Source organism: Pleurodeles waltl, chromosome 11, assembly GCF_031143425.1.
Source record: "Pleurodeles waltl isolate 20211129_DDA chromosome 11, aPleWal1.hap1.20221129, whole genome shotgun sequence".
Lineage (NCBI taxonomy): Eukaryota > Metazoa > Chordata > Amphibia > Caudata > Salamandridae > Pleurodeles > Pleurodeles waltl.
This window is the reverse complement of record NC_090450.1, coordinates 148632933-148654802: the sequence shown is the minus strand read 5'-3', so window position 1 is coordinate 148654802 and position 21870 is coordinate 148632933. Positions and strand designations below refer to the sequence as shown.

Below are 21870 nucleotides of genomic sequence, written 5' to 3'. Positions count from 1 at the left end.
ACTTCTGATTGCCCTGGGTCCTCGCCAATTGGATTTCTTAGACAAAACATTTAAGTAAATTTCCCCAGTGTATGGCAGAACAAAACCTTTAGAAGAGCGCCAGCAGAAACGGGGAAGTGAATTCAAATTTATTTTTGCCTTTACCATTTTAAAGCAGAAAATAAAACATACATGTTTTTCTTTTATTGTAATTATTTATCTAGTTCTGTTTAAATAACAGTCTTTTGCTTTTAAAAGAAACTTCACCTTCACTCTTTGTAAAGTTGAAATAGATATAAAAGAAAATCATTGGGTCAGCTTTTAATGCCCTTTATAACACAAATGCCTTACAATTGCGTATAACATGTAATATGATAAACTCACAAACTCATCCTGGGATCTGCAGAACTTGAACATCTCTGACATAATTTTGTGATGCATCCAGTCATAGGCAGGAAGCAAGTTAATGTTCATAATTATTATTATTGTTCACAAATATTTCACTCATTTCAAATTACTGGATCAACAGTTGCTCTTCCTTGAAGAGTATAGATTTTTGCCAATTAACAGTCATGTGCTGTGATACTCTGCCTAAGGTATATTTAGAAGAGTAACTCTCAGGTGCAATAATAAATTCTACCCTAGAATTCGCAGCACTTCTGGAATCTGCCTGAGACCACTAACGCTGGTGTCATTGCCATTGGCAGACATACAAGTAGCACCACCTCCATTATTAATCCTGCCAGCGTGCATTGGAGGATGAAGCACTTCCGTACACAGACTATAGTTTGAAGTGAATTTAGCGGGTACCCACCTCCTATAGCCATTCTACTCTCTACTGTATTTACTTCCTTTAACACATATTGCATTGGCGGTCTGGTAGAGTGCTCTACATTGAGGAACTGCTTTCCACCTAAAAGGTAAGAACTACCAAGAGTTCACTTCTTCCTTTTTGGTGTAATGTATGTGCCACTCCAAGCCTGAAATGGCACTGCTTGGACTTCTACTGGATGCTCCCTTGGGTCTGACAACCTGTATTAAGAGAAAAATACGTGTGACAAGTGCTGCTTTTATCTGCTCCAGGTTGGCTTGGGTAGTATTTTAGCAATCCTAAGTTGTAATACTGTTCCTGAAAAAGTAAAGGGCATTTGTCATTTTTCAGCTCAGACTTCGCTGCAAAAACGACAAAAGGCTTTGCCATATTTCTAGTTTTGATGGCATATATATATATATATATATATATATATATATATATATATATATATACACACACACATATATACACAAATTTCCCTGAAAAAAAAAAATGTTACAGGGACGTTAAAGTTAGATTCTGAATTTACTCATACATAACCATAAAAAATCAGGAGTTGTCGTTAGAGTTCGTTCAAGTAACTATAACTCGTGCCCTAAGGTAACTATAACTCATGCCCTTGCCATGCTCAGTTTTTTGTCAATAATGTTATTGCAAACATTGCAGTGATATCAAAGATGCCATACAAGATCTCATCAATGACATAATTTGTGGAGTAATTAGCTGTGCATGGCGAAGGTGCATTTTTTCTCTGGATCCACAGAAACATTGCATGGATCTTTGGATCAGATGAAAAAACAATTGGGCAGTTTCTTACCACGCGGACCCATCTATGTGTCCTGTGGGGTCAGGATACCTGTATCCTGACCCCTTATGTGTCACTCTTCCTTCCCACCCCCCAGTCGATGCTGCAAACAAAATGGCAGCTGCAACTGTTCTGTCACGTTGTGGATAGCCAATCAGGGCCTTGCTTTTTCTCCGGTGCCGCATATCTGAGTCCGGATCTGTGGATCCGATCCATAGAGGATCCCCATCCCTAAATATCTATATTTTTACACTCTAATATCTCAAAAACTACTGAACAGATTTACATCGAAATACAAAAAGCATGTTTTCCTGTCAAAGAGCTACCTTTCTGCCACATTTGGTGTAATTCTGTCCAGTGGTTCAGGCTGTAATCCTGTTCAAAACCACTGTGGGAAAATGGATGTGAAAAATGCATTTTGGGCACCTTTTTTCTTGGCCCCTGCTTGATGGATGACCCTAAAACTTTCAAGACAGCAGGTGAAACAACTGAAGTACAAGCTTCGAAATGATTTGTCGGGTGACGTCAAAGTTATTGGAAAAACAAAAAAGGCTTGCACATATCCATATATATATATGGATTTTTTTTGTTTTAATAGTTACTATAGGGCGTGAGTTATAGTTACTTGAAATAACTCTTACTATAAGTTTTGAACTTCTAAGGTTTTGTATGAGTAAATTCAGACCCTCACAATAAGGTCCTTGTAACCTCTAGTTCTTTAAGTGAATTTCTATGTTTTATTTAATCCGATTTCCTAACTATAACATCCCTGTAACCTTTGTTTTTTAAGTGAATTACTATGTTGTATTTAACATAAAATAATTGTAATTATTATACATTTATCCAACTACTGCCAGTGGCCAGGTCCTGTGGCCAACATCCTATAACCACCCAACCCCACGCCGTGAACGGCTTTTGCCCATTTATTGCAGGGGTTGGCCACAGATCCTGGCCTGCGACCAACCCCCTATAACCACCCAACTTTGTGACATGCACACCCAAAGGGTCTGTCTATCTGGATGTAAAAATAGGTGTGAGAGGGTGTCTCTGGGTGTGAGAGTGTCTGTCTGGGTGGGAGAATGGGTGCGTGAGGGTCTTAGTAGTTCTACAAGTGGATGTGTGATGGTCTGAGTGGGTGTGTGAGTGGGTGCATCAGTGTGAGTGGGTCTGTGAGTAAGTGTGTGAGGGTCTGTACATGTCTGTGAGTGGGTGCATGAGTGTCTGAGTGGGTCTGGGAATGGGTGCATGAGGTTCTGAGTGGGTCTGCGAGCAGGTGCATGAGAGTCTGATTGGGTCTGTGAGTGGATGTGTAATGGTCTGAATGGGGCTGTGAGTGGGTGTATCAGTGTCTGAGTGGGTCTGTGAGTGGGTGTGTCAGAGTCTGAGTGGGTCTGTGAGTGGGTGCATTAGTATTTGAGTGTGTCTGTGAGTGTGTGTACGAGGGTCTGAGTGGGTGTGTGAGTGGGAGAAAGATTGAAAGAGAGAAATTGAGAGAGAGAGAGAGTGACAGGGAGAGAGTTAGTGAGTGTTTTAGGCTTTGATGAATGATGTACTTAGAACAAGATATTTCTGGACAAATTGAAAAGAAAAATATTTGTCAATTAAAAAGAGTAGCACCAGGGGCATGGCCTGCCAAGATGTCTGAGTGGATGTAATGCATGGAGGCTCTGCTACAATGAGGAGCAAAGTGGAGTAAATATGATCAGATAAAGATAAACACAGCGTGTCGTGGTGAGCGAGGCACAATGGCAGTGCACGAGGAGCTTTCTGATCCCATCTGTGACCCCTGAAAACATGAGATGATGGCAGGTGTGGACCATACACACTGGGGCTGGAGCAGTGGTGAGGTGGTGTAACATCCCGACCAGTACATAGGCCATATGCTCTACACAGAAGATGCGACATTTGCAAATGGATGATATAACCCAGCACATAGCTGAAGCCACAAGTGACCCCCAGGCCCCTGGTGACGGAATTCCAGGCTGGTGTGTCAGGCAGCCCAGAGATGGGGTGAACAGACAGGGCGGAGTGGTGATGAAGCGGAGACTCAGCAGAGAACGAATACGTTAAAGGGCAGAGTCAGAAGGGGGAGTGCACATCTGAAGTACCCAGAGCATTTTGAAGACTTTAGGCACCTCCTATTGAGCTGGAGATCCATGTGAGTGGTCCTCCCCCAGTCCTGTGGGGCCCTCAAAGCCAGTGCCTGACTTCAACATGGCTCCACACTGTCCTGCAGCTGGGGCCTTGTGGATCACTGCAGAGGCATGATGAAGCGGGGATAGTTTGCCCCGATACACACATCATACCTGATATCCCAACACCCTAGGATACACCATCCTGTCATGCTCTGGCTTGAGGCCTACCTTTACATCGGCCACCATCCAGGATCAGGAGTGAGTAGCGGCAAAGGAAAACAACAGTACAACAGTGCAGTACAGAGCAGCCCAGAATGGCAGTGGATCACCACCACACCCAAACTCACCCAGATCTAGTTGGGGTAAGGGAAGTGGACTGCCCTAGTGGGGGAGTGTCCATTATAGAGCAGTATAACAAGGAGGGTCCCACAGAGACTCACAACAAAGCACCTATCTCCAACCATTTAGCTGCATGATAGGCCATTCATTGAACTGAAGGCAATTTTCAACAGGGACCGAATTACCTCCTCTTTTCAGCTGACTGGACTCAGTACTCTGTTGCCTCTTGGAGCTCTCTCTAGAGAGTGGGATACCCACCTGTCAGACACTGAGGTATGCAACCACACCCCTAAGGTAATACATAAGTCCTCTGCAACAGTCACTTAGGATCACTCTGAGAATCTATCTCCTCCCCCACAATGGGTAGCCCCCCCTTATACCACCAAAGAAACAACACTTTAGCAGGGTCTCCAGCTACTTCACCCCACCAGAACCACAAGATTACACACCCATGATGCCTGATTCAACCAAAATGGCATTCAATAAGGAAGACTTCCTTACCTTCCCTAAAGTATTTAAAAAAAGAGCTAATGACAGACTTAACCTATTGCTAGATACCCTGGAAGCTGACCTGACAGTCAAACTTATTGCCTTACAACAAGACATCGACTCAGTTGGTTCCAGAGTTCCAGACCTGGATGGCGAATACATGGATTCGGAGAAATGAACAGGACATCTATACGATATGACACAATCCTTGCAAACTCAACTCTTAGCCACCACACTGAAGAATGAAGACCTGGCGAAAAGGTCAAAGCACAACAACATAAGAATCTGCGATCTTCAGGAAGGAATAGAAGGACCAGATCTAGAGGCCTTTTTTACAGGCCTATTCTCTCAACTTCTAGGCAATAAACAGGTGAAAATAAAAATGGACAGAGTGCATTGAGGTGGTTAGCCGGGGATGAGTGAAACGCCATTCCTTTAAGATCAAGGAAAACGTCTTGCAGGCTTCCCTTAAAGCTGATATGATCTCTTTTTAAAGTACTACTTACCTGCTCTTCCAAGACATTGCTCCAGCCACTCTCACCAGACTTCAACAATTTTGCCTGATTACTGACAAATTACTCCAAGAACGTATCAAATATCGGTGGACTTATCCCTTCTGGCTTGCATTTGACTTTCAGAACAAACCCAGCCATTTTACTAACCTCACGGTGGCGATGACCTTGTTGGACATCCCCACAAGGCCTCTGCAAATATCTAGATCTCCTGGAACTCTTATTTCTGGATTTCACATCAACATTCCCACCAACACAAAAATCACTGATGTGCCTCATGGGGCTGTCTATTCTTATAGGTTCCTACTGCCATGTACTAGCCCACAGGGGCTCCCAGACTCTTCCTGGAGCCCACCATACTCTAAAGGCATCTTAGGCGTCACCTCCAACGACATTGTTAAATCACAGGGGGATACCTGTAGTCAAGTAGTACCTCCTACTTGGTATGGTCTCTTCACTGGTGGCCCCATGGCTGTTTCTTATTCTACTCATGTTTCTCAATCTCACTGTTACCCCTCTAGCTTTGCTTCCTTTAAAATATGTTAGTGGGTGGATACAGACCTATTCGCCCAATGAAATGCTCAAATGTCTACACTACTTTGTAAGTTTGAGACCTGTTGTCTCTTCAGTTTTTCTGATAGAGAATTTCTACATATATTGCTGGAATCCTAGAGGATGGCCTTACCTACCCATAGAGGCACTGATCCACACCTGGGCTGCACTATAGACCAAACCTTAAGCCTACCATCAGTATGGTGATCACCACACTCACTTGAAATATGAAGGGACTGAACTCCCTAGTCAAATAACACAAACTATGGAAGTACCTTCTCGACCAACATTATGATGTACTAGCACTCCAGGAAAATCATCTAAAATTAGATGAAGATCACAGACTATGACACAAAATATACACTTTACTATATAAATCATCATCTTCCACTAAACATAACGGAGTGGCAATAATGTTCTATTCCTCTCTGCGATTTCAATCCCAAGACGCTAGAGTTGGGGGATACCCCTGTGATACCATTGATGGTTCTTTCCAGTCTCTCTTACCAGAGACCATTTCTTCATAGATGAGTTCCGGAAAGCAATCAGAGAGTTCTTACAACTTAATGCCCCTGGGGATACAGATCCCTCAATACAATTTGATGCCTTTAAGGCCACCTTTAGAGGGATAGGCATCTCGCTGGATGCTACTTTCAATAAATAGAGAGCAAAAGACCGCCTCATGCTCAAAAAAGACTTCCAGGCCCTGGAACAGACACTTAAAATCTAACCCGACACTAACTTTATATCGGAAAGTTACCACTCTAAGGGGGAAACCTAATGCTATCTACTCCAATAGAGCAGAGCTCACATTCTTGCGTCCTAAATGCATCTCCTATGAGCAAGGCAATATTTTAGGCTCCCACCTGGCAAGACAACTGTGGGTCAAATGAAAAAAAGAGTACACTGGGGAAATTAAACAGCCAACGGGAGAACTTACCAACTCAGATGAAGACAAAGCCCAACTATTTGATAGCTTCTATAAGGAGCTTTATACAGCAGACCCTCTTGACTCACATAAACAACCTGATTACCTGAGGGATATAGACTTAGCACAAGCAAACCCCGCTCAAAATGAATTACTGGGAGAAACGATTAGTGACGAGGAAGTTAAAAATGCAGTAGCAGCCCTAAAAATACTTAAATCTCCCGTGCCTAACAGCTTCACTGCACACTTTTATAAAACATATAGTTCCGATCTCACTCCCCACCTGAGCACACTATTTAGTCACAGAGCAAACTTGGAGGCTGTCACCCCCTCTACGAGCGTTGCATTAATTACACTCATCCTGAAACCGGGGAACCCCCCACAAAAAAAACTGCAACTCCTACTGACCCAAAGCATTATTAAACCAGATGCCAAGCTATATTAAGAAATTCTAGCCGCTAGACTAGAAGACTTAGGGGGTCATTACGACCCTGGCGGTCATGGACCGCCAGGGCCGGGGACCGCGGATGCACCGCCAACAGGCTGGCGGTGCATCCAGGCCAATTCTGACCGCGGCGGTAAAGCCGCAGTCAGAAAAGGGAAACCGGCGGTTTCCCGGCGGTTTTCCCCTGGCCTGAGGAATCCTCCATGGCGGCGCTGCAGGCAGCGCCGCCATGGGGATTCCGACCCCCTTACCGCCAGCCTGGTTCTGGCGGTTTTGACCGCCAGAACCTGGTTGGCGGTAACGGGTGTCGTGGGGCCCCTGGGGGCCCCTGCAGTGCCCATGCCAATGGCATGGGCACTGCAGGGGCCCCCTAACAGGGCCCCACCAAGATTTTCAGAAAATCATGACGGGTGCAACTGCACCCGTCGCACCCTTTCCACTCCGCCGGCTCCATTCGGAGCCGGCATCCTCGTGGAAGGGGGTTTCCCGCTGGGCGGGTGGGCGGCCTTCTGGCGGTCGCCCGCCCGCCCAGCGGGAAACTCAGAATTACCGCGGCAGTCTTTTGACCGCGCAGCGGTCTTCTGACGGCGGTACTTTGGCGGGCGGCCTCCGCCACCCGCCAAAGTCAGAATGAGGCCCTTAATGCCCAATCTTATGCATCCAGACCAATCTGTATTCATAAAGCATAGGCAGACACACAATAATCTTCAGAGTGTCATACACTTGATGGAGAAAGCCAATAATAAAATGATACCTGCCATATTAGTGAGCATTGATGCCGAGAAGGCTTTTGACTGAGTAGTCTGCAATTTCTATTTCACACCGACAACACTTTAAATTCTGCGAGCGTTTCGTGGCAATGGACTAATTATTCCACTCCGTCTAGAGTCTTAGTAAATGGGATAAGCTCCACCCCCCTCCAGCTGGCGAGAGGCACACAACAGGACTGCCCCCCATCCCCACACCTATCTGCCCTTTTTATTGAGCCACTGGCAGTGAGGATATGGTCCACACCCAGTATTAAGGGAATTCTACTTGGCTCTATAGAACATAAGATATGCCTGTTTGGAAATGACTTGCTCCTACCATTCACAAAGTGTCACCACTCTCTTCTAGCACTCCAGAAAGAACTACATGGCTTTGAAGAGGTAGCAGTCTTTAAAATCAATGTTATCAAATCTTTGCTACTTAACATAACCCTTCCCTGAGTGGACATGGCGAGACTTGCAACTATGACAACAAGAAAGAATTCACCTATCTGGAGGTGAAAATCACCCCTGAGGTAGAGGTTCATACCGGGCTAACTTCCTCCAGCTTATTCAGCAACTAAAAGTGGATCTTAAGTGCTGGTCCCTGCGTACCTCTCCTGGTTGTGGAGGATCCATGCTATCAAGATGTCTGTCTTCCCCAAGGTACTATGGGGCATATTTATACTCCGTTTGCGCCAAATTTGCGTCGTTTTATTCAACGCAAATTAGGTGCAAAACTAACGCCATATTTATACTTTGGCGTTAGACGCGTCTAGCGCCAAAGTATGAGGAATGAGCGTCATTTTTTTGCGTGCACGCCTTCCTTGCGTTAATGAGATGCAAGGTAGGCGTTCCCGTCCCAAAAAATGACTGCGACACAAATGCGTCGTATTTATACTCCCGGGCAAAAATCACGCCCGGGAGTGGGCGGGGCAAAAAACCCCGCATTTGCGCCTCTTTTTAACGCCTGGGTCAGGGCAGGCGTTAAGGGACCTGTGGGCTCAAAATGAACCCACAGCTGCCCTCCCATGCCCCCAGGGACACCCCCTGCCACCCTTGCCCACCCCAGGAGGACACCCAAGGATGGAGGGACCCATCCCAGGGACATTCAGGTAAGTTCAGGTAAGTATAATTTTTTATTTTTTGTTATATTTTTTTTGGGCATAGGGGGGCCTGATTTGTGCCCCCCTACATGACACAATGCCCAATGACCATGCCCAGGGGACAGAAGTCCCCTGGGCATGGCCATTGGGCAAGGGGGCATGACCCCTGTCTTTACTAAGACAGGAGTCATGTAAATGGCGTCTGGGCGTCGTAAAAAATGGCGCAAATCGGGTGGAGGCGATTTATTTGCCTCAACCTGACTTGCCCCATTTTAAGACGCCCTAACGCCATTTTTCCCTACGCCGGCGCTCCCTGGTGTACGTGGTTTTTTTCCAGCGCTTCAGAATGGCGTTAGCCGGCGCTAAACTTTTTGACGCTAAACTGCGTTAGCGCAGTTTAGCGTCAAAAAGTATAAATACGGGCCTATACCTCTTTCACGGTCTCCCATAGCTATAGATCATGACTTCTTCCCTACATTACGCACCCAGATCACTTTTATCTGACAAAATCACAGAACCCGCTTATTATCGAAACTTCTCCTTCTCCCAAAGAAGGCAGGAAGCCTAGCCCTACCAGACTTGCAATTATACTAGAAAGCAGCACAATGAAGAGTTATTTCTGAGTGGTGAATCAGATAAACTCTGGTCACATATGGACAGAGCAATAGTTGGGAGAGTAATTTGGGACATAGGCCCTCATTACAACCCTGGCAGGCTGGCAGGAGAATTTGCCATATTATCGCACCACCGGGACCGGCGGTTTCCCGCCATCGTTGTTCCAGCGGTTATAATCCGCCAGGGCAGCGCTACTTGCAGCGCTGCCCTGGGGATTATGACTCCCCTTTCCGCCAGCCTGTCCATGGTGGTAGAGACTGCCATGGAAAGGCTGCTGGGAAAGCGAGTCGCGGGCCCCTGGGGACCCGTGCACTGCCCATGCACTTGGCAGGGGTCCCCAGGCATAGCCCCACCCTGCTTTTCACTGTCTGAAAAGCAGACAGTGAAAAGCGCGACGGGTGCCGCTGCACCCGTTGCACGGGCGCAACACCACCAGCTCCATTAGGAGCTGGATCCAATGTTACGGCCGACATCCCCGCCGGCCCAGCGGGGATGTTGTAACGCGGCCGGTGGGATTGCGGCCGCATAGGTGGCGGCTCGGCAGTCCAACCTTAATGAGGGCCATACTGTGGAAATCTATGGCAGACCGCCCTCGCAATGCTTACTTGAGCAGACCCACTTAAACTGCCCTTACAGCCTGGGATGAGGTGGCCAGAACGATGAGCTGGACCACCTTCCTGTCATCACATACCCTGTTACATTTCAACCCAGAATTCCCTCCATTGTGTATCCAAGGGCCTTCAACACATGGAGATATGGAGAGAGGGGGATGTTTTACTCTATCAGAACATTTCCACAATTGGGATATCTTGACATTCACACCATCAGAGGTATTTCCACCTACCTGACAATGAATAATACAATCATACCCAGCTACGACATTGGGCATTACAACTGAAAATCAGGTTAGCAGTCATTTGAGAACTGACCCCCATAGACCAGTTTCTCAAATGGGTGGGCAATTAGAAAGGAACCATCTGATTCCTCTACTCACTACTTCTCTCTACAGTCCACATGCCCAAATCACAAAATATAGCAGCTTGGGAAGATATTTTAGAGGAAGACATTCCTGAAGTGACATGGCAAAACCTTTGGAGGGATATTGCACAATGAAACCACTCATTGGGCTTACAAGACACCCACTACAAAACACTTTACGATTGGTATCTATATCCAACTGAACATTAAAACTATTTTCCCTGAAGCTTCTGATTTGTGTTAGAGGGGCTGCAGCCTCTTAGAGGACTTTTGCCACAATCCATCCTTTCTGGGCAGAGATACTAGCCCAACTCAAAGATATTCTGGGATACCCACTCCCACAGTATATGGAGTTCACACTATTGATGCCACTCTTAAACACCAAACCAGTAGCAATAAAGCTGTTATGTGGTTCCACTTAGGAGTGGCCAAAATGGCAATAGCTTCAACTTGGAAGAAAAAGGAGGCTCCATCCTTGACTCAGTGGCACTCCCGACTCTGGCAGAGCATAACTGTAGAGATACTGATGGATATCTCATTAGACAACTTTAAAGACTTTGAGAATTCATGGGCCCCCTGGTAACTCACCTCTCCAGCGGTCTACTACTGATCACATGCCCTATACGCAATAGAGTACTATACCTTGTTCAATTCCAGTTCCTGTAACACTTTCTCTGGCTCCCCCAGCCTTATGACCCAACCTCAAATCCTACTGACTATCAATCCTCGTTAGTAGTCCTCACAAATGTCTCTTACGTATCTCTGGAGCCACTACCCTCCACGATATTTGGTTTCTATTGTTTATGTTCTATCTTTCATTCTTTGTTTTTAGTTCTTCTGTGACACTTTTCTGCATTAATGAATGGACTACATTTGTCATATGCATGGACTTAGGTGCCAGGGACCCACCCATTGAAACATAAAATATACTTAATTAGCTGTAATGGAATATGATGGGTTACCTGTTTTGTATTACTATGTATACATGCTGTCTAAAGAAAATCCAATAAAAACAACTTTGGTCAAAAAATTAAAAGAGTGACATTACCTTTCAATACATACCTTAAAAATGTCAAGTTGAAAAGGAACTAGGGCAGTGACAACACAAGACTTTGACCATCAGGACAGAAGTAACTCTGTTCTGCTCTGCATTCAAATGTAACTATAACATTCATACCAAACATCTTGCTAATCTGACTCTTTGAAGTTATTGTATTTAGAGACCATTGCAATAACAATCTCTCTCTCTCTTCCATCTTCTAATTTGAGGAGGGTTCCTGTTCTGCACATTTAACTTAGTTTACCACAACAGTGAGGATTAGGTATGGTCTTTTTTAGGTCCTGATGAATCACACCTAGATCTTTACAGACTAATTTAGCAAGAAACATGTTAACCTTTTTCAATTTAGGCAGTATAGGGATATCCAACTCTGCCCCTTTATACAAAATCCCTAGACTTCAGGGTTTGTTGGCATTAGACACCACATTTGAATAGGGTGAAATAGACATTATTCTTACTTTCCCCTTATCTTCTTTGTTCTTAACCTTGACAGAGGTCCACATTTCTAATAAATATTCTATTACATGGTCCCTCTAGTCAATTGTAACAGCTCATTGCACCAATCCCACATTACTGCTTTCACCCCGGCAAATAATAAAAAAAAAGATCTCCAGCAAACAGGACCCTTGAGGCGGTCTGATGAGGAGCAAAGGCCCATGATGAAGCATGTCACCAAATGGTGAGTAAGGGCTCTTGTTCCTGATTTAGGATACTCACGGGGACCCATCGATCTCTCCCAAACTGGGAGTAGATCAAATCATCTCCATTGTGGAACTGTGCACCCATTCTTTTAGGTCCTGGAAGCACCATAATTGGCAAAGCATCCGGGTTCAATCCAGGAAGCGCCCTCTATTCTCTGGGAGTACATGAAACCTCTTGTTCAAATTGGACTGCCACGGTCCTGTTGGAGCAAGGCAGGGGGCTGCCAGTCTTAGCTACTTCCTTCCTTGAGCCCTTCCTCACCACCATTCTTTTTCTCTTTATAGAGCTTTTCTTCTTATTCTTAAGCTTCCTTACCTTTGCTGAATTTTCTTGCAAAAGGCTTCTTCCTCTACAACCCCCCCACTACTGTTATCCTCGCAGTATTGGGGCTGGGTAAATCGTGAGGGTTCTACTACCCCCTTTACACTTAGCAGCCATCCAGGAGGTATTGTCAGGAGGGGAGGCAGCTGAATTTCTGGTGCCTGTGTTCTCCTCACTTGGTACATCCTTAGAGCTGGCAACTGAGGTTAACCCAGTCTGTGCGGTTCTTGGTATCAGAGATCATTCATTTAAGGGAGTAAACTGGGAATGATGTAGCCCACTTCCCCTTTTCTTTAACACTTCCCTTCTTATTATTACCCCGGCTCGCGGTCACCCCTACTTCAGCAGGGGTTTCAACCTGGGGTTCAAGAGATCTCCTTTTGCACTCCAAGGTGCCAGCTAGTAGGTCCTTTGATTCAATAACTGTAGCTTTTTTGCTGGGACTAGTCTTGTACTTATCTGCAGGAAGGCCACCCCTCTCTGCTGCAGTAAGCCCAGCACCCTCTCGAGGGACATAGGTGCCAACACCATGGGGGTTAGCCATGCTTGTGTTAATCTGTAGTGTATTCCCAGTTTGAACAGGGATGGAGTCTATGGTTTGCGTCTGTGCAGTACTCCTTGTAGAATATGAGAGATTAGACTGGCTATGGCTAGCATACCAGGGAGACTGTGAATTTGGAGCCTAGTTCTTCCCAGTTGCTCGTTCACCCGGGAACTAGAGCCTGCAGTATCATAGTTAATAGTGACTCAATGTGCTCAGTTCCCCCAAGAAATTTCTCCAGTAATGCAAGGATCGAGACTAGAATTTTTTTTAATGCAGTCATAGCCTCGGACATTATAAAGCCTTGTGGGGTCTGCGGATACAGTATTAGTCCTGGAAAATTAAAATTGACAGGCAGAAATGTGCTGGTACATAGAATCAGTTGAGCAAAAAAAAACACTGGGGGAGGAGCTGTTGTTTGCAGATTTGAAGCTAAACGCAGCCTCCACCAAGGCCGGGGGGCTATCCTTAGCTGCCAACAAGACCTTAGTTGGCCCACTAGGTCCTGCCTTAACTATTGGACTGAAGGGTACATCTGGAAGTGTATAATCCAGAAACATCAAGGAGCTCTCATTGAGATAATCACTTTTCCCCTTTAGAATACCATTGCCCAGAACCCCTAAATCCCCCGGTTCATTGTTTGTTGTCGGTTGTTCGCCACTAGGTCGCCATTGAAATGGGGGTTCTTGCAAGGACTCTTGGCCCTTCCTTCTCTGTGGCCTTCTAGGTTCACTCTCCATCCTTGGGCTCTCCAGTGCACTTTGTTGTCCCTTTGATGTATGGCGAGACTTCCTATGAGTTTCCTCACCCACCGGCACTGTTACTGGCAATCCAGCTGAAGCAATTTTAACACTCTCAGCAGCTCTTGTCATACTGTCCCTCTCTAAACATCTGCCATGAGATTCTCTACCACCATCCTGCACCTCCAGGGGCTGCCAGAGCTGCCTCCTGCTCCGGTTCCAGAGCAGCACCCTGTGACCTAGCTGCACCTCCAATTCTATTTGCTCGGCGATCTGCTGTAAGGGAGGTGCCTTGTCCAGCTTCTGATAGAAACTAGTTATCAGCCTCCTGAGAAGTCTGGAGACAGCCTCTCTAGAGTCACCATCTAACAGGTGTGAGGCAGGAGTGGGAATTGGGTCCTGTAGGCATTGGTCCATGAGGGGCAACAGTAGTCCCCACTATGGTCTTATATTCCTTCCAGCCAAATTCTTTTGCCTTGGGTTGTGCCATAATCAATCTACTAAATACTCTCATTGAGCACCTCAGTACTGTTTGCCCAGCACTGGTGGTTCTTCTATTTTTCAGTGTCATTTCCTGTTATTTTCTATCCACCACTGATGTCCCATTGATTTGTCAACCACAGTCGAGCACTATGGGGGTCATTCTGACCCCGGCCGGCGGCGGAAGCCACCGGCCTGGCTGGGACCGCCAGAAGACCGTCCCGCGGTCAAAAGACCACGGCGGTCATTCTGGGTTTCCCACTGGGCTGGCGGGCGACCGCCAAAAGGCCGCCCGCCAGCCCAGTGGGAAACACCCTTCTACGAGGAAGCCGGCTCCGAATGGAGCCGGCAGAGTGGAAGGTGTGCGACGGGTGCAGTAGCACCCGTCGCGAATTTCAGTGTCTGCTAAGCAGACACTGAAATTCAAAGTGGGGCTCTCTTATGGGGGCCCCTGCAGTGCCCATGCCATTGGCATGGGCACTGCAGGGGCCCCCAGGGGCCCCATGACACCCCTAACCGCCATCCTGTTCCTGGCGGTCGAAACCGCCAGGAACAGGATGGCGGTGAGGGGGTCGGAATCCCCCATGGCGGCGCAGCAAGCTGCGCCGCTATGGGGGATTCCTCAGGGCAGCGGAAAACCGGCGGGACACCGCCGGTTTTCCGGTTCTGACCTCGGCCATACCGCCGCAGTCAGAATGCCCTCAGGAGCACCGCCAGCCTGTTGGCGGTGCTCCCGCCGACCCTGACCGCCGGGGTCGGAATGACCCCCTATGTGTTATAATACACTATAATAGTGTGGCCCAGCAGTGTGTACCCCTTAGTCCTGGTCCAGGTGGTGGAGGAGCACCTGGAGTGGAGCAAGCCACAACAGAACATACTCTCGCCGCTTCCGCGTCTCTCCGGCACAACCCCAGGGCCCTGGTTCTAACGCCTCAGCCACGCACACCACACCACGTCTCACCAGCTCTGACCAGCTGCTCTGACCAACTTATATCTTAACGTCTCAGAGTCTCAATATCACAGTGTCTCTGTACCTCCTCATTGCATAATCCTGATAAGGCAATCACTGTTGGGTCGTCTAATTGGCAAAATACTCTCGCTGATAACAGGGCTGATGGCAGAGTGCTCAAGAAGGGGTTCAGTAACCTTTTTACAGCCGCAATTGTCCTTATGTCCTTCTGTTCTTTATCTTCTATCTTCCATCTTTATGTACCCCTTTATTTAAAACACGAGAGTGCAGGGGGCACAGGCAGACAGAGTGCAGGGGAGGAGACTAAGGACTATGAACTATAGCCAGAGGTAATATTGTGAAGGTATAGGCAGGTTCAAATAGTTTGAGCAACAGTTTTCCTCCCCCTCCTTCTCCTGGCCTTCTTTCCACCTGATAACCGTTGGTGGAGTGGGGAATGCTGCAATCTCTTAGGAGCTGTTGTAGCCGTAGATCCCAGTCCTCTCCTGGCTGCTCTGGGCCTCTACTGGCTGCTCTCGGCCTCTCCTGGCCTCACCGATCGATAAGGACCCGAGATTTTGGACGCCGTCACCCAGCTCCCATTACTGCCTCCGTCTGCCAGACATTCGCTCTCGCCTGGCTCGACCCGTGGTCCCTGCCGCAGAGCTCACACTCACAATGCGCGTCTGCACGTCAGCGCATCAGCACGCCTCGTCACTGCTCTCCTCCTTCTTCCGCTCTCCATAGTCCGCTCCCTGCTCTCCGTAGTCCGCTCCTTCTGCTCACTTTCCTTAGTCCGCTCCGCTCGCTCTCTATGGTCCGATCCTTCGCTCGCTGTATTGGTTCAAGTATCTGGTTTTGCTTTAGTAAGCCAGGTACTCCGGCTTCAGTAAGCCAGGTACACAAAAGATGATATATACAGACATGTCCTGCAGTGGGCATCCTGGGACATAGCAGGAGCTGGCCCGGGGCAGGTGGCGGTCCCAAGGGCCATCTGTGGCTCCACGAGGGGGGCCACGTATCCCCCCCCAACTTAACTAGCGCCAGGGAGGTGGTGGTCTCTAGGGCTAGGGGGTCTGCGACAGACCGCTTTCATTCTTTTATTGTAGCCCAGGGGAGGAGGCGGGTCCAAATATGGCTGCCAACACTTCCTTGTTGAAGTGTTGGCAGCCAATCAGAATCAGGACACCCAGGTAATGTGGCCGGAGCCTGGGGGATGTGGTCCCCAGGAATGAGATCGGCCTGGAGAGGGGGTCCACAAGGCACCCCCCCCCAAAAAATGTTTTTATGCTGGCCCCAGGGGAAGGTGTAAGGTTGCGTGGTAATAGGGGGATGGCTACAAGGAATGGCAGAAAGTCTTCTGCATAGGTGGTTGGATCAACGTATAGTAATGAAAATTACTTTACATTAAAAAAAACATAGAAATTCACTAATTCACATATATGTATATATACCTACATGTGTGTGTGTATATGTATATATATGTGTATATATATATATATATATATATATATATATATATATATATATATATATACATATATTTATAATATTCAGCACTCCAGCGGTATTCTAAACTCACTTTAATGGAAGTGGTGAAAAAAACTAAAATGAATGTGTTTCGGCTTACACCTTGTTCACTGTCTTCCCAGTCCTTTTCACTCATGTTGTTTCAGTGCTCATTAAAAACAATCAACAACCCCAGGGCTGCTGTGAAAATCAAAGGGGATGGGGTGTGTGGACCCCCCTCCCATAGTCTCACTGAGTCACACCAAGGGTCCCCGGGGCTCCATTACCACAAATCCAACATTTAAGTATACAGGAGGGAGAATGTGGCCACCGAGGTATATACAAGCTGAGTTAGGGCAGCTGTGTGCCCTTCCCCTTTTTTAATAAGAATTGTCCCCAGGGGAATGGGGCTCCCGGGGCTGTAAATGGTCTAGGGCCGCACAAGCCCCTCCCTTAGGTTTATACCTGGGCCCCACAGAATGGGGTCCGCTGGGCTTCAGTGAGACTATGTGAAGAGGTCCACACACCCCGCCCCCTTTGATTTGCACAGCAGCCATTTCTCCTTTTTTTCAAACACCATGATTAGTGTTATCTTTACGCTAATTCTGAAGCACTGTGGCTAATGACAACAAAGTCCATTATCATGTATCATTAGCAGAGGAATCATGTGATTGAAAAAAACTGTCTAATTTCTTTCAGGCCACACTGCCTCCTGAACTATGAGGACACCCAAACTTCAAAATAATTTAAACATATTCACCTCAGTCAAATAGTTGTTCCTAATTTGAAACAACACTGTAACACAACTGAAGAAAGAATAATCAAAAGAAATATTAACACGTTAAAACCTACTCCTCCTTGTTAACTTTTTCCCTGAGTTTTTTAAGCTGTTTCTTCTGGCCAAAGGCTGTGTTCTGAAGAATGTTCTCGAAGTATTCCTCAGCTTTGTAGTTCAGCTAAAAAGAAAAATGAAAAAAAAATATGTGTTTACAGAAATCTATACCTGGAGACTAGATACGTTGCAGGGAGGAGGTAAAAAGTAACACAATTATTTTTTTAAAAATTATAGTTACATTTCAGGGTTTCATTACCTTTAAACTTATTTTACATTTTGGTGTTACTAAAAAAGGCGTTGCACCCACTCCAATGTACATTTTTTTAAAAACTGAGACAGAAAAAAGAATGAATCAGATTATCAAGAATAATAAATCCGGGAATTGAGAAAGCTTGGAGGAGTTCCAGTCATGCTCCGCGACTCATTGCTGAGGCGTGGGAGACTTCTGAGGAGAAGTGCATTCAGAGGAATGCACACTGGGAGAGCTGATCTCCTACTCAATTCCTAAGAACTGCAAGTGAGCTTTTTGTTGTTTGTTTTATAAACAGCGCAATGCCAGCCCACAAAGCGCAAGGGACTTTTAATAAACTTTTTGGCTCACAAGAGCCTGTCCTGCCCGTGACCTCTCTCCCTCTCAATCAGAGCATGCTGCCCTGGAGCTGGATTTGGTTTCAGGGACTAGGTGTAAAACTGAGAACCTGGGACATGGAGGGCTGCGGGAATGCACTGCATTGTGCTTTGCAAAACCAAACATTTTTGCCCAAAGCTCAGCCTGTGGTGGTCCTAGGTGCTGCGTTGTGAACAGCAGCAAAGACACGAGTCTCGCCTAACTGAAGATAAGGGGAGCTGTTTGGATGGCAGGAATCAGCTGCTTGGGATGAGTGAACTTCACCGATGATAATGTACAGCCACGGGGAGCTCATTTTTTTACGGCGTAGTTTGATAAAGGAGAAAGAGGAGGGGGCGAGGCTTTAATCAGTGTCACATCAAGACTCAATCCAAGCACCTCCCCCCCGGTATGGGTGGCATTAGGCTTCATCGCTGGGACAGTGGTAGCTTGGATCACCATGGAAGCAGCCCGTGTAGTTGCGGTTACGGTGTGTGGCGTCCATGTGGTTCCTGAATAATGGGGGGATTCCAGGGTCTTTGTTTCTTTCTGCTGTATAATACCTAACACAATGAAAAGGATTGCACGCGAATCACAACTCAGGGCACGCTCATCTGGTAAAAATACAAAGGTAGTACACAATCTAAAGGGCAAATGCCCATCATCACTAGATTTAATCTCCAAGTCTTGTAACAGCTTGTTTGGGAATCCACCACCATAGCAAGCTATCCTTAATTCTCAAGTCACCTCTCAAGCAATTAGCCTAACTATGGAATCAGAGCATAGTAAACTGGCGAGCTGCAGTCGGTCAGGTGGTGATCCCCAGATCCAAGACTACAACCCTAGCTCATTCCAGAATGTGTGCCTTTCTGAACAGACCCCACAGTCAAATCTCGGATACGGGGGTGCTCACCAGAATAGACATGAGCCTTTTCAGACATAGCCATTATGCATCTCAGCTGGGTCTAAAGAGCTTAAAGAACCCCTAAAATTAGTACAACCAGCTGAGCATTTGTCAGGAGGCTGGCAGGCCAGACGTAATTCAGTACCCATTACACAATCTACTCTCCCCTATCTACAGCCTAACATTCAGTGCTGCTCAGACCCTTATATTTCTTCTGGCCCAATAGCGTCTAAGCTTTCCTCTGGCTCAATAGGAACTGGGGTCCTGATAGAGAGAAAGGGGTTTGGCAACTTCGCCTAGTTTAGACGCTTGTCATTCTGAGCCAGCCCTTCAGAATCAGAAGGGAGGCAAGCAGGAAGGAGGCTGTTCTTCTCCTACAGAGAGTCTTCTTCATTAAATTATGGGTAAACTTAAAGCTTTAAAATTGTCGCAAGAAAAGGCAAACCGTAAGACTGAAGCCCAATTAAGTGTCATAAGCAACAATATGCACCAATTAAACATCCAGTTTCAGGAAGTGGAGCAATGGGTATTGGACGTCGAAGATGGGGGGGTCTCATCTGGAAACATTGATTACCAAGTGCCAGTCAGAGTTGGTTGACCACACCATTCAAACTTAAGGTTCACTGGGGTACCAGAAGATTGAGAGAATAGACAGATAGCTATTAAATTAATCTCTGATCTTATAAAACAGTATGTTCTCACAGAGTCAGCGGATAGCAATATAGATCTTACCATCACACGTCCTCATCGAGTTCCAGCAGTCCAGCCCCCTGTGCAAGATATCCTCGGAAAATACTGGGGAACTTTGGATACTACTGTATCAAATAACTAATCCTTGCTATGGGTGTAGTTGGGTAGCTTGGTTGAGGTAGAAGCAGTTGCTGGGGTTGCAGGGGGAGGAGAGTGATCTTAGAGTCCCTAGATGGGAGGGCCTCAGGTTTAGGTCACTCAGCAAGGGAAGCGAAGGGAAGGGAGGGAAGGGAGGGAGGAGGGTAGAAGCAGAATGCATGGGGTTGGTCTTCTCTAAGGCAGGGAGAATGGGAGCCAGGTTTGGGCGATGATTTGGAAAAAAATCAGGTATGGGCAAAAAATAATTGTTACTAAGAGAAGCTGGAGTAGCCATCATCAAGAAGATGATAGATGACAGGCCAATTCAGAGAATGCAATGATAAAGCTTAAGGTTATTTCCTGCAATGCAAATGGAATGTCAAATCGGCAGAAATATGGAGCGTTGTTAAAGTGGCTTATATCATTCAATCCCGAAGTTATCTTTTTTCAAGAAACTCATTTGAAAATGAATAATCCCAAAGTATATATTCCAAAGCATCATTAACTAGCTCTATTTGCCTCATCTGGGTTGGCAGTTAGAGGAGTAGCAATTTATCTAAATAGCAGAGTCGACTGGATTATAAAAGAGGTCATTAGAGATCCCAAAGGGAGATGGCATTTGCGAAACGTATCACTATCAGGAGGTCAAGTTAATCTAGTTGATTATTACGGGCCAGTTACTGATAAAGTCAAGGCACTAATACATTTACACAATATCGCAGTGAGTGCAGTGGGACCTATTATTATTGGGGGAGATTTTAACTATATTCAGGATATTACTATAGACACCTCTAATTGTGTGAAGAGAAAACTGAAATGTAAAACAATGAGAATCATGAATATAAGAAAGGCTAACTTTCAGCTAGTAGTTCCTAGGCCAGAAGAGCATCCGTTAGTCACACAATATACTCGCTTTTTACATTGTTATAAAACTTCTTTACAGCTAGACTTCTTTCTGATGTCTCGCACATTAAGGAACCATGGTTCATATATATGGGCAAATGCTTTTTCAGACCATTCAGATATTATTGTGACAATAGAAACAGAAGCAGCCAGCAAGGAGGGACCTGGACGGCAGTTAGATAGATCTCTACTTAGTAATCAGGAGTGGATTATAAACATGAGAAAATTAATAGAAGAGTTTTTTAGGAGAATCAGAATACTGCATCCTTGTTTTCAGTATGGTAGGCTTTCAAAGCTACAGCTCGAGGTTATCTAATTTCATTCAAGGTATCTCGGAATCGGCACCAAGAGCTTTATGTTAAAAAGTTCGGTTGGCTATAGATCAGGCCAAAGAGGCCTGTAAAGAGCATGTGGTCAGGATGCTGCAAAGTGAAATCTTAATCGGACTACATGTAATCTAAGAGATTTTTTTTATATTGAAAGAAATAAGTACCTCAAGGGCTTATCAGCAACAGATTTATGACGAGAGTCAACAAATATGCAAATATCTGGCCTGAGCTACTTGTCTAATGCAGGATGAATAGAACATTTTCAAATATGGGATTCTGAGATTAATTCATTTGTCAGTTGTTTCACAGCAAGAGGCTATAGCTCAGGTATTCATATAGCAGAATAAATACGAGAATAATTATTCAGTCTTACCCTTGCAGATCGAGCAGTATTATAAGTTAATTTCACTACACAGGATGTAATTAACTGATCAAAAAGTTAAAACACAGAAGATAACATCTGTTGAAATAAAGGAAGCTCTAAATCAAATGCTAAGTGCAAAAACATGTGGGTGCAATGGCTTTCCCATAGAATTCTACAAAATGTTTGCAGAGGAATTAGTTCCTTTTTTAACTGACCTTGTTAATGCAATACTAGAGTTTAGAAATATTTCTTTTAAATAGGATGATCGTGGAATCAGTAATTAATCTCCCAGCATTTATTAAAACGGCTAAACTCCTCAAAAAAACTTGCTATTAGTATATTTGTGCAGTTAGTA

At 45.8% G+C, this 21870-nt stretch overlaps 1 protein-coding gene across 3 annotated transcripts in view; it reads right to left on the bottom strand.

Moving 5' to 3' along the window:
• The window catches only part of MME (membrane metalloendopeptidase), a 352340-nt gene that overhangs the window by 101059 nt on the left and 229411 nt on the right, over window positions 1-21870 (bottom strand). For all 3 annotated transcript variants that reach the window (XM_069213314.1, XM_069213315.1, XM_069213313.1), the window contains exon 16: window positions 17598-17701. In XM_069213314.1, the coding sequence (XP_069069415.1) occupies window positions 17598-17701 (104 nt within the window). The remainder of the gene's footprint in view (window positions 1-17597; window positions 17702-21870) is intronic.